General features: G+C 40.3%; 1 protein-coding gene across 13 annotated transcripts in view; it reads left to right on the plus strand.

Annotated features, from left to right (window-relative positions):
- The window catches only part of pard3 (par-3 family cell polarity regulator), a 340,861-nt gene that overhangs the window by 203,984 nt on the left and 122,844 nt on the right, over window positions 1-14,033 (plus strand). For 8 of the 13 annotated variants that reach the window (XM_011485964.3, XM_020711397.2, XM_020711398.2 and 5 more), the window contains 3 exons: window positions 1,999-2,190; window positions 3,928-4,098; window positions 10,405-10,555. In XM_011485964.3, the coding sequence (XP_011484266.1) occupies window positions 1,999-2,190; window positions 3,928-4,098; window positions 10,405-10,555 (514 nt within the window). The remainder of the gene's footprint in view (window positions 1-1,998; window positions 2,191-3,927; window positions 4,099-10,404; window positions 10,556-14,033) is intronic. The other 5 variants (XM_011485957.3, XM_011485966.3, XM_011485959.3 and 2 more) reach the window with 2 other exon arrangements.

Below are 14,033 nucleotides of genomic sequence, written 5' to 3' on the forward strand. Positions count from 1 at the left end.
GAGCAAAAATGACATATTGACACCAATATAGCAGACTTCCTGTGCGACTGACAGCTTGGTCCCAAGAGACTTTTTTGTAGGTTTCCATCTGATGAACATGTCCTGAAAAAATCAAGCTTGTATGTCAAAGCATATGCGGGGGCTCGGGACAAATGTCACTGTAGGTGGCGCTGTCGAGCTGTTTTTGTGCGCCCATGCCAATCTCCTGTAAAATACGAAATTTTTCGCGACTCCTGATGTGTGTGCCAAATTTGGTGAGTTTTGGGGTATGTTAAAGGCCTCAAAAAGGCGACTCTTCCGTCGGAAGAAAAAGAATAATAATAATAACTCTTACAGATACAATAGGGTCCTTGCACTCCGTGCTCGGGCCCTAATAATAAACCTAACAGATACAATAGGGTCCTTGCACTCCGTGCTCGGGCCCTAATAATAATAATAATAAACATTCGAATTACAATAGGGTCCTTGCACTCCGTGCTCGGGCCCTAAATATCCTGTAAATGGCCTTTTTACCTGCTTTTTTTTATTTATTTTTTTACAAACATTGATGAACCACCTCCTAAGATTAACTGGATGATAATGAAGAAGACTTGTGATGGTATGTTCAGACTAATTAATAATCACCAGTTTTGACACTTAAGGCTGCCCCCCCGTTCAACCCTGGTATATTTGTTGTAGTTGATGAGGCTCTCTGCTTTGCCTCCCTACCGGCTGCCCAGCAGTTTCAACACAAGTACTTTTTATTAACCTCCGATGGTGTCTCCCCATCGTGAGGTCAGTCACCCATCACGATGGACGATGGTACAGCATCCATCGGCACAACCCTATCCTTATATACAAAAAAAAAAAAACACAAAAAAATAAATAAATTGAAATTTCTTGCAAGTCAGGTCTAAAATTGATCCATGGAGGAATTCAAGGAAATGAACAAAAAGAACACAAATATGTGGTCCTATTTGACAGAAACATGGAATATTTCCAAAACTTTTGGACAAATGCGCTCAATATTTAAACACGGTGGTGGTAATGTGATGTTCTGAGGCTTGACTGCTGGTGTTACTGAAGTTGACAAAAGCAGTTATTTGGATTAAAGGGTAATTAGATGTTCCAGCTTAGTCATTTAAACGGTTTCTACTCAACCAAAAATATTCAGAATCAAAAAAACAAATCTTCACCTGTGTGGAAGCTGAAGGAGATGCATTTGAATCACTGAGGTTCTCCTCTCCACCTGTCTCAGAGTCCTGCAAACTGCTGTCCAGCTGAGACGAAACCGATGTATCCATCTTCTTCTTCCTCTTTCGGCTTCTCCCATCAGGGGTCGCCACAGCGAACAAGTCGCATGGTAAATTTGGCAATGTTTTACGCCGGATGCCCTTCCTGACGCAACCTTCTCAAACCGGGCTTGGAACCGGCACAGGGGTAGAGAAGGGAACAGGGAGCAGCCCGGAGTCGAACCCTGGTTTCACGGACGGAAGGCGCCGCAAACCAGCACGAGCTAAACCGGTCGAAACCGATGTATCCATGCTTACCTAAAAAGACGCACAGGTCGCAATTATGACTAAAACAAAAAAGAAAAGGGAACTGTCTACCTGTGCAGAGTTGTTGGTCACGTCTCATTTAATTAGAGAAAAAAGGGTTTCCATTTCAGTTTTGTGAATTATGTCCATTCCGATATGCCTCAAAAACCACCTCCTCCAAGCGCAATTTTTTCTCGATAAATGCAAGTTTTTTAAAATTGACATGTTTCCATTAGGTGAATTTTTATTGCAAATCCAATTTTGGGAAATGAATGTCCTTTTTACCACTCCTGCTCTACCTGACCCCACAGTTTGTGGGTGGTGCAGCTTGAACTCTCTGGACAACATTTGTAACCTTTTTAACAGAGTTTATTATAATTATGTTTGTTAATTTACAGTTGGTAAATCTAGGAACACCTGATTTTTGTGTTCAGTAAAATAAATGGAGATAATTTTGTCTTTTTTTCCCTTCTTGTTCCAGCAGAGGACAGAGGAGGATGAGTTGGTTCTAACTCCTGACGGTACAAGAGAGTTTCTGACCTTTGAGATCCCGCTCAGCGACTCTGGTTCTGCAGGGCTGGGCGTGAGCGTCAAAGGAAATCGCTCCAAGGAAAACCACGCAGATCTGGGCATTTTTGTGAAATCTATTATTAATGGAGGAGCGGCCTGCAAGGTAAAGAACATTTTAATCCATGTCATAGAATTGGGTATAATTGAAAATACTAGTAAAATGCCATTATGATGTGAAACATAAGCATAACACAAAATTCTACAAGTCCACCAAAACAAGTGTCTAAAAACGAAAAAGAACACAAATCTGAAGAAAAAAATCATTTGAAATGAGTAAAATTACCTGTCCAAGTCATTCTCACTTAACAGAAAATGTTTTATCAAAATCTGAGTTCCACACAAGCATTTCAAAAGGGAAAAATAAGCTAAACGAAGCTAACTATTCAAATTACTTTAACTTGAGTGTAAAGCAGACCAATAGACCAATAATGTGTATGTTTTTTCTAGTTGTAAGCAGAGGATTTCCTTTTTTTTTAAGTTTCTATGTCCCTAATAATAGCTTTTTTTGATTAAAGTGACAAAACAGTAGACTAATTCGTGGAAATGACTCATTTTACGAAAAAAATTGAATAAATTGAGAACAGGATCTTAGTACAAGTTGGCCCATGTTTATAAATCTTTATAAAAATCTAAAACAGACAGACAGACACATACAAAATACAAATTATGAACATGCATACAATATTTAAGGGAAAAAATGTATTGCCGATTTAAAATAATTAATAACATAAAACCAACATTTAACCAAAAGTTATAATGCAAGTTTTAGCATTTTTCTTTTTTGTCTTTAATCACATTTTTCACTGTCAAGAATATGGAGCATAAAGGATTTTGACTCATTTCAATAATAATTTCCCTAATTGTAGATCGTAGCTCTTAATTAGACAAATACATTCTCAACTGTACTGATTATGAGAGAAGCTTGGAAAGGTGTCGAACAAAGAGAAGTTTAGACAACTTAAAACCATGGTACATTTTTTTTTATTTTTTCAAGTATGTTTGCAGTGCCAGAAAGTTTTAGATAAAATAAAGAACAAGATCATGATTTACTTGCACTCTATGGTAGCCTAAAGGATTCAATGACTAGTTTTTAGAAAAAAGGTTTCTGAAGGTTATTGTTGGGTTTGAGGCCAAATGAAACCACTTCTGCTGTGCATGCTGGTCTTGAAGTGTGACTGCAGCTGTGCTGGGAATGGGGTTTTTTTGGTGACCGTCTTTTCTTTGTTGCCATGCAACAAATGGAAAGCAGTGCATGTTTGAATGCGTCTTCAGAAAGATTTTTTTAGTAATTATTTTCTCTGTACTTAAACAGTCTCAGAATGAGTTGCCTTTATTTGTGCTTCAGGCAGAATGCAAACCTCTCATTATCATTAATCATACTGTTCCGTGCTTTAGGAGCTCAAATATGGTTATCAATCTTAAAAACAACAGATAGGAACAATAGTTTAAACAATAATTAATTTGCCTCAACAGCAAGTTTCTTCTTGTTTTAGAAATAAATGTCCAGGAAAATCTCAGATTTCAAAGTTCCATGTTTTATTGTGCTGTCTGTTGTGCTGTCATTAATTTCAATAGTTCAGCTTTGTTGTTTTTAAAGCAAACTAGACTGTGTTGACAGACTGTGATGATGGTCTTAAATGCACTCTCCATGGCTAGAAGCAGAATACACTCAGAGAGCAGACTGTTGGTCCTATTGATCAACGTTATTGAGTTGGAGTTATGGCTGCTATTTATTTATGGCACTGTATTTACCGTTTGCTTGTTGGGGAAAGTGCACTCTTTGCTTTTAAGTGCAAGTTAAAACCTTGAAGTATGCACTTTTAACATGTTGCACCAAAAGGATGGGCGGCTGAGAGTAAATGACCAATTGATCGCTGTCAACGGGGAGTCTCTGTTGGGCAAAACCAACCAAGACGCCATGGAGACGTTACGCAAGTCCATGTCAACGGAGGGCAACAAGCGCGGGATGATCCAGCTCATTGTTGCCAGACGAGTGGTCAAGAGAAATGAGGTAATTCATCTTTTTTTAGAAAGGTGTTTTTTTAAACTTTTTTTTGGTATTTAAGTTATAATTTAAGTGGCAGAAAAGTTGACCTAATTTTTTTCACGTATGAGTGAATGACTTTGAGGTTCAAGTTTTGTAGCATAAAATTTTGAGAGAACATCCCAAATGGTGTGCATTAAAATTGTGATAACAAATTCATCATTCAGTAAAATGGATCACAGATGTGGACCAAAGGCAGTTAAAGAAGCTTTTGGTCTGAAGAGCAAAGGTTGAATTTCCCACAGACCAGTAGGATCACTCCTGCCATCCAAGACCCGTTAACCCTTGTGCTATCTTAGATGACCCCCCCTTACTTTGATGTGTTCTCCCTACCATGACAAAGGTGGATAAAGGTGGAAAGATTTCATGTAATCCATGGACACCAGTGAAGATCACAAATCATTGAAGAAAAAAGGTTCAGAGCACTGTCTAGTGGGTCTAGATGACCCCACTCCCAATGGTAAAGTGCCTAGGAAAGCACAAGTGTTAAAATGCTGTTCAGCACTGTCAAATCATTGGAGGGATTTTCCCCTCAAGGTTAAGGCCCGTACACACTGGGACGAATATTCGCCAGCATTTTTCGCCACGATTTTTGTGTTCACACCCAGGCGATTTTCGCTGACGATGAGCCGAGCAAACATGCAATTTCCTTCCCTGACATTAGATGGCGCTTAATGTAAACAGAAATACTCCTGTACACAAGGTGGCGCTGCGCAACTTTACGCTTCTTAAAGTCGCTTTTCACTCAGAAAAAGAGTATTTACGCAATTGTCAGAATCAAACGAAGAAAACATGAATATCTAAGCACCAGTAGCTCCAGCTCCAGTTCCAGTGATGAAGAAATTATTGTTCTGTTGAATGATGAAAGACGCCGATTTTGGGTACATCCCATAGTTACGAGAAAAGAAGAACATGGGGAGTTTTATCGACTGATACAAGAGCTGAAAATGTATCATGAGCGTTTTCGGGGATATTTTAGAATGTCAGTCATTATTTCTTCGCGGCAGTGTAGATGCAACTCGGCGTCTGTCTTCTTCTCTGGTATGTGTGCTCAGCAAGGCAGTTTTGTGTTTGAGCGCCCCCAAGTTGTGTTTTACTGTAACTTTAGAAGCTCCAGACACGTGTGCAAAAGCGCCGTTCTCATTGGTCGTATAGTTTTTGACGCGGCGCGTCAAACCAAAAAAACGAACCCGAGGCGTTTTTAAAAAAATGACGCTTTTACGCGTGGCGTTTTTTTTTGGTGCCCTTTGTTTAGTCACGAGGCGTTAAACGTCGGTGAATATCGCGCGCGAAATTTGTCCCGGTGTGTACGGGACAAAAATAAGCGAGAAGATAAAAATAAAGCTCTAAAATGCAATTTTGTTTAAAATTTAAAATGTGATTAGACAGAATGAAGTGTTTTGCTGTGAGCATTTCTTTCCTCAAACTTCACAATCATCTATTAAATGATTAAAGAACTCTTAATATGCTGCTTTACGGTGCATAATCTGACTCGTTTATCTTAAGCTTTGTTTTCATTTCTAAATATCAATTATGTTCAATCTGAATAATTTTTGATTCTCTGGCTTCTCCTGTCGGTTTAACCCTTTGACACCCTGGTGACACCTAATAAAACACCAGCTCTTTATCTAGCGTAAGTTTTTGACCAATCTGAATCAGATGTTTTTGACTTTGAGAAAAGCCGCTTTGATTATCACAGACAATTACTAACGGAAATTGTAAATTGCAACGCTGTTTTTTTCCACTTCATAATCAACTGATTTACGTTGATTCCACAAGTTGCGAAAAGCTGCTTATCTCCGCTGCAGAATCTGCTGGAATTACTTTAATTGCGTAAACGGTTGAAGAGTTACCGTAGTTTAAGAATGTAAACCATGCAGCTGAAGCTCTGGTGTTAAAGGGTTAAAGCTGCTTTTGGGTGACTTTCTGCTGAGGCGAGCCCATGCTCAATTCTGATTGGTTAACTTCTCAGTGCATCACATGATGGAAGATTTTATCTGTCTTATCTTTAAAGGTCTGACGTCTTTGTGAGGAGAAACGCCTCCAGACAGCCATAGACTTACCAGAAAGACCTTTAGATTTTAAAACTACAGCAATGTCTGTCATGCTGTTTGTGTTAAATCACGATAAATAGTTATTGTTTTCCAGAGAAATCCGCTTTGGAAAACGACAAAAAAAGTTTTTTTGCAATTGTGCACTTTGACAATTGCAAAGAGTTGTTTCTCCTAAAATCTGCATTGTACTGAATGTTCAAACTATTTTTTATAGGTGACAGTGAAGTCTGTAAGCCATCCATCATTTTAACAACTTAGAAGACAGAAGCATTGTCAGTGACCTCATGTAGACCACCTCCATTACACGCCCCTTTCCAGATGGGGCCATACTGATTCCAGATCGCTCATGAGGGCATTATTACTGACCTTGATTATATGCTTAGTTTTTTCTCCATCCAGTCTCTGAAAGACCAAAGACTGCAGTATGGATCTATAAAATCAAATGCATCTGCAAAGTGCTGCAGGAATGCCAACAAACTCAAAATAAATGGTAATAAAACAGCAGAACTTTGATGATGACTCCTCTTCTTCCGTTTGTTCCCTTTCGGGGTCGCGGAGCTGCTGGAGCCTATCCTGGCAATGGGCGAAGGCAGGGGACCCCCTGAACAGGTCGCCAGTCTGTCCAGATGATTACTGATTCCTGAAATATGTCCCTCAGACAGAACTATCTTTTTTAAATACATTTTTATGGGTGACAGCAGTTTTTTCATTTTTTATTTAACCTCAAAAAGGGAGCCTGTTCCATAATTTAGGAAGAAACCATTGACTGTAAAATAACACTGGAGGGAGTGAGTGTAACCTCATCCATAGAAAATCTTTTACTTCTGGCTCCAGTGAAATTCCAGTGAAAGTCAATTTAGTCTCACTTTTTTTTGTGGTAAGCATCATGTTGAATCCAGACGTCGTCAGTAAGCAGTGATTGGTCCTAGTCAGTCTGAGTCATTATTTCTATGGCAACCACTCTCATCAATCAGGAGTGAGCTTGTTGGAAGCAAGTTCGGGAGAATCTGTTAATCGAACATTTCAAATGTTTGGCGTGAGACCACATACTTTTATTTGATTGGTCAATTAATAACTTGAATGTCTTGCAAGAAAGACTAAAATAGCATGAAAGAAATGAGGATTTCCAAGGTATCAAAGCAAGAATGGCAAATATAATGAGTGAGAAAGCTATTTTTCAATAGAAGTCTGTGGCATTTGGGCTTCTTGGAGCCAGCAGGTACTTCCTGTTTTGGGTGCCATGAGGGCGAGGAGTCATTCAGTCCAGTTCTCATATACAGTCAATGGGTGTAACCCAGAAATATTAAATGTTATAGTTTTTCAATTGACCACTAGAGACTTGTGTCAAAACAAAACAATTTCCGATTGACTCCCATGTTTAAAAAAACTCCAGCTTTACACCAAACATACATCTTGAAGATGCGTCTTGCTTTATTTTCCATCTGTGACAACTGCGCCATTTTTCTTTTTTTTTTCTTTTTTTTTTTTAAATCAGATATTTTGAACTTGACTTTGTTCCACTCTTTTGCATGTTTCCAGAATGTTGTAGAGGTGATTGTGTGGGTTCAGAGTAAATGGTTACAGTTAGCTTCATTAATGTCATTTTATTTCCTGGAACGTTTATTTCTGTTGTCTATTCTTGAGGTTTCATGACATAAAAAAGTAGGACTATAAAATGAGTTTTTTCTGTAGAGCTAACAAAATAGTTCAAAGTTTCTATTTTAATTGTAAATTTTAAACAAATTGTCAATAAAGTTGTGTCCTGGTTCTCTTGAGGATTGGCATTTCCAGTGAACAAAAGGATGTTGTCAGACGGTGTCATTTGCTTAAATGTCGTTTCATTTGTGCAAAAACATAATTTGTTTTTGTTTCTGGCTAACTGCAGCTGTGCAGACTCATAAAATGACTTTAATGAGGTTTAGTCTGATGTGAAAATGTAAAACAGCCTCAAGCAGACCCCTGAAAAACCTCCTCTTAGCATTAATTCATTCATTCATCCAATGAAACAAAGTGTGCAGGTCGGGCTGGAACTTCAACCCCTCCTCTCCACAGACAAATGCAGCAAAAACAAGAACCAGTGGATTTTTTTTCCTCCTCCTCAATGTCATGTTTTCACGTTTGCTGTCACCTGCTCGAAAGCCGAACCGGAGTCTGTGCGTCTGTGCACGTATATGTGCACGTGTGCGCCTGTGGCACTGCCTGGCTTCCCAGCCCTCCTTTTCCAACACAGTGTGTCAAAGTTTTGATTTCCCCTCGGTCTGTGTGGTAATTGAAAGCAGAGGCTAAGCCTGGAGCCCTGTTTTGTGTACGCGTCGGGCTCTCTGCATGCATAAGTGTGTAGTTTGTGCTGTCTTGCATCCACCCTGTGCATGGATTCAACCTCTCTCAAGGATATTTCTGCGTGTTTATTTGCTGAGAGACCCTATTTGGGCACTTGTGCAGACTTAGGCAGTGAAACTTCTCAGAGAGCTTAGCGCATCAATAGAAGTCTCAACACAGGTATCTCTGCTTCACATGTGCAGCTGGAGGCATGGCCTGAGGCAGCACAACTGTCCGCCTGAAAAGGTGTCCACCACACTAGTGGCACAATAAGAGGAAAAGCATTATTTAGTCAAAACAGTGCCATAAAAAGTCCCTGCAGAGATTCTGTGAAAAGACATGTCATAACAAGCTGTCAATCAAATGTTTTTTTTCTTAAAGGATCTATTATCCAGTTATTGCGATGAAAACTTCACTTATTGTGACTTTTGTTGGCATACAGATTCAAACAACTGCATTTTTTTTTCCTACACCGTGTCTTTGTTTCCCGACAGCCAAGATCAAATCAGTCCAAATTGTTTGCCATTGCATAAATCTTGAGGCTGACTGCTTCTGCTACTTCATCCATTGCCATAGAAACCCACACAAAATGAGAACAGCCCGCTTTAGCAGCACCACTGGCACCCAGCAGGCTCAAGACCTTCCCAGAGCTCAGTTATCAGCCTGAATATGCATCGAGTTGCAGTGTGATCTGTCGATACGCTGTCTGTATGGCAAATCCCCTCTGCTGGTACAAAGGCATCCAGCTCATTCATTAACTACCTCATTCAAAGTCAGGAGCAGCCAGCAGTCACTGCACCATATGGTGACCTTTGGAATGGGTTATTTCCTGGTGGTGGCTTTGTTGTCTGTCTGCTTTGATTGGTTTTGTGGTTCTGCTGTGATTCACAGCATTTAGCCAGAATTGAATCAGTTATGATGCAAAAAGCCAAACTGAGTTTTTCCATAACACAGGACCAGGCCTACTCTACAAGTATTGGTCTGCCTTACACAGGTTACCATCGGTGATTGGAATAAAAAAAAAAAACAGACAGTCAAATTAGACAGTCCAGGGCATTGTTTGTGTCAGCATCCTGCGTATTACCTGGACTCCCCATGCATGTGGCATTTGCACAGAGGTTAGGGTGGTCAGTAAAGGGCCTATACTCGCACCGTAAGTGTGGATGATGCTGACGTACGTCATAAGTGCATGTAACTTATATAAAGGAACTGCAAGACACACCTGGGCTCCCTACGACCTTCTATACCCATAAGGGATCAGCGAGCAGATCCCTTATGTCAAAATCGAAGCCCATCCCTGCTATTTACGTTCATTGATTTGGGTAATTTGGCTCCAGTATTGACTTGGGTCCTAACACTTGTCATGTGATGCCTGTGATGATAGTTAGCGTTCTGGCAAAATATGTCATGATGGCAGGAAGAAATACACAAGCTGTTGCAAATCAATAGAGTCAACGATCCAATTGACAAACACCGAGGGGTAAAACTTACTCAGACTCAGACACAGGGTCTCACTGGGCTTCAAACTTAAACAGTGAATGCTAGATTCATCCAACAAAAACAAGGGGATGTTGTGCCAGATCTTACGGGGAATGTGGAGATGGAGCAAGTGCACCTTCATCTGCAGTGTTGTGCGTGGAGCCGGCAGCTCAACAGCTCAATGGAAATCCATGCTCATTCATCCCTGTTTTCTCACTGGTAGCATTAGCATGAACAGCTACCTCTGTGTTCATCAATACTCACCACTGCACAGAACAGTATTCCTATTATTCTTGTTTTTCTCATTTTTAGTACCATGCATTTTGGCATTCAGTTCTTTATTAGTCCATTAATCCGTATGTACTTCTGAAGACTGAAGAAACCCTGCAGCAAATCTAACCTTATCTCCTCTTTTATTCAGGAGCTTCCAGGAAGCCCCCCGCCATCAGAGCAGACTGTGAACACTTCCCTGGACGACCACGAGCGCAGAATCTCCCACTCTTTGTATGGTGGCCTTGAAGGCCTCGACGACAACCTGATGCCCCGACCAGGAATGATCCCACGAACGATAGGTACAGCGTGTTCCCCCCCTCAGCTGATATGTGCTTTTTACCATCAGTTTTACCTCCTGTCTATTGCTACGTTTATAACAGGTATTTGACACACATAAAAGAACATGCGCATTCTTTAAAGTGTATAAGCCCAATGGTGTTCAAACTGGACAAGCAGGGAGGGGCCTCTTCTTCTTTTTCTACTGTCTACCACCACATGTCCACCTCCTACAGTCGGAAGAGGTTCGGTGTGAAATGTGGAATCTGTGCAAATCTGGTGAATCTTTCTCCATGCTTTTTTTCTTTCACAGCTCAAATCCAGTTTATATCAGACTTGCTGTCAGAATTCCAGCCAGAAACAAACCTTTTCTATTTTACCATGATGAATGTTTCAATGGTTCGCACTTCTGTGTATTTAAAAGGATGCCATCAATACGTCCATAGAGTCCAAAAACAGGCGCAGAAACTTGCGAAGCGACGGATGAACGCAAGAGACACAAGTTTTGAATGCTGAAGCCTGTAATGCTGTAACGTTTACATAGACCCTTCATTGGAAGTGGCTGCTTGAAAGCGAGTTGCCGAGGGTGGTTTGAACGTATCTTCAGGCTGCATCAGAGAATGCTGTTAAATTTTTCTTTTTTGTGTGTGTTTTGATGATTGTTACTCTTTGAAAGACTTTTGTTGTGCTGCCACTGTTCAAACAAGCGATGAGGAATCCTGAAAATGTGTGTACTTGTTTGACAAAGTGCAAGAGATTAGCCAGCATATTTGCATTCATGCGTGGGAGCTTTGCATGCAGCTGTGCAGGATTGCATGAGTGCAGGACTCGAACACTTGATGGATTGATGGAAGATTACAGTTCTCCATTGCAATGGAGTGCTTCTGTAGTCCAGATGGTGCAGCAGAATGCTTTAATTCCATGACCATCCATCAAAATTCTCCTTTTTTTTGTGAAAAAGTGTTTAGGGAAATATGAAGATGACAGGAGTTTAGTTAGATTTAAAGAGGAATGAGAAACACCTGTAACATAATTGAGCAGAGGAGAAGTTAGAAAGTCAATTTGGTAACTTTTAATCTGTTTTCTAAATGAGCTCCTACCACGACTGTCTCATTAATCAATGCCACATAAGTATGAACTCTTGTTTTCCTTTCATGCAAATTGGCTGATGCTGTTGCCAGTGTAAACAAAAAGGGGTAAGCTGCAAGTGTTAATAGGTGAAGCTCCATCATGCTGCCACTGTAGCTACGTTCTTCCATGCTTAACAAACAGCAACAGCTTATAATGAGCGTGGAGGGTCAAATGGGAAGGAAGCACATTGCAGATAATAAAGGAGATGCAGCAGTTATGCTGCTTTCCTGTGCCAGATAAGATCTCTGTCTTAAGGTCATTTGGCAGCAGAGCTTAATAGTTGCAGAGGTGCTTTTATAAAGAGAATCAAGCTGAGGTCTAAAGTGAGATGAGCAGGCAAGAGAGCCAAATTAGATGAAGCAAGTTACAAAGTCTTGACAGTTTTATTTCTTCTTTTCAAACCTTTCTTACATTAAAAAGTACAGCTAGTCAAATTACAAAGGACAAATATTAAATACAAATGAGTGTCCAGACTCTTCATGTCCTTCACTTAGTGCTGGGGGATATTGTTTTTTTCATATTGTGCGATAATATTAAAAACTATATCAAATAACTATATTTTTCAAAGTAATCTTTATTGCACACAGTTTTAAAAGACCACAAATATATTCAAATGTTTGAACTTTCAAGTTTAACAGAAAAATAGACAAAAAATTGACACACAATTATGTCAATATAAAAAAAAGTGCAATAAACTAAAAAAAACTCGCAAGAAACTCCTCAGTTTCTTTAAAATGCTCTTCAAGAAATTAAAGAAAGCTTTAAACAAAAATGTTCTTATTTAAATACTTGTGCAACTTCGAATAGCTTTCAAAGACAAGTCAAAAAAGAACAACACAGATCAACTTAAATGGCCTCCTATTCTGTGAGGCAACAAATAGGCACCATGGTCAGTGTGATTTCTGCTAAATGAACAAAAGCCTACAGATTGCGGGCAAGGAAGACAAGTGTATCAACCATTTCAGGTTTTAAAGCTGCCCTTTGACAGGTTACAATATTACCCCCTGTACTATATACCCTCTCAGATGGGGTGCTGGTCGCAGGGATACACAAATAGCGCTAACCGAAAAACGTCCACACGGCGGAACTTTTCGGGCCGGTCCGTATTACAATGCCTCTTGAACCTTCATCTACGCCCGCTTGGCTCGAGTTTGTTAACTTCTCTTCAGACGGAACATTCATTTTCTGCAAGTGTTAGGATTTGCAACGCATGCAGATACTAGCTTGCATCCTAGCTTGTAAATAACGTTCACTCTAACTAGACGTGGCGCAGTTTATTCAGTGATTGGTCTAGCCCTGTGATACTTAATTCTGATTGGACAGGAGGGCGGGTCTTCCGGGGGCTTCTCCCGTGTTCATGTAAAACGAAAGTTTATCGCAATAGACTCATTTCACTATCGAAAAAAGGTAATATCGCAATAACGATAATTATCGTTTTATCGCCCAGCCCTACCTTCACTCGTGTCACACAGTCGGTCTCAGTTACATCCAGTCACGGCTGCTTTGCTACAGTATTTGTCACAATCAGTGCAAATATGTTCGGGACACGCAGGTGGTCCACACGAAATATCGATGTCATAAACCGCTCGATGAACCCATAGAACGAAAATGTTAATGCACATTTTTTAATGTCATGCTACTTAAATACACTTAAATAACACGCACGGATAAGCTAGGGAGGAGTAGGTGTGACACATACGTGTTGTACAGGTTTTTGATTGTTTTTATCAGTGCAAACCCTGCACACTGCCCAAGGAGCCCATCAAGAGGTTTACACCAAACAGGAGTCATGTTTGGTGTAAACCTCTCTTTAAGGCTTGGCCAAAACTGTGTTCATAAACGAGATGTGTGTGATAGGAGCTACTGTTGAAAGTTTTTAGCTTCCTTGCTACGTGGAAACATTGAGTGGATCTACTATATGTTTGCACGGAAGACATGGATATTGTTGAGAGATCCGGTTTACTTATTTTGAAGAGTTCTACAAAAGCATCGGTAAACACATTTCCATATCTGAGTTCATGAGATGATTCAGAGACTGTCTAAGTACGGTGAGGTTCACCATCTACTGCAGGAGCTGTGTCTGAATGCTTAAGGTCACCGTACGACACCACCTCCTGTACATCCTGAACATCATGACGGTGTGCAACTCTCAATGTTCCTACGGATACTTCACAACACAATGACCACATGCACTGCACAGAAAGTGGGCGTGCGAGTCTCATGGGGAACTGCCAGACACACCTGTGCTCCCCTTCAGATGTGGCCACACATCTCTACAACCCTCCACGGACCCTAACAGCCTAAAAACCTACAGTGCATATATATTCTTCTTTCTCTTAACACTCCAGAAGACATGCCATGGTGAGTTTT

The sequence above is a fragment of the Oryzias latipes genome, chromosome 17 (genome assembly GCF_002234675.1).
Source record: "Oryzias latipes chromosome 17, ASM223467v1".
NCBI lineage: Eukaryota > Metazoa > Chordata > Actinopteri > Beloniformes > Adrianichthyidae > Oryzias > Oryzias latipes.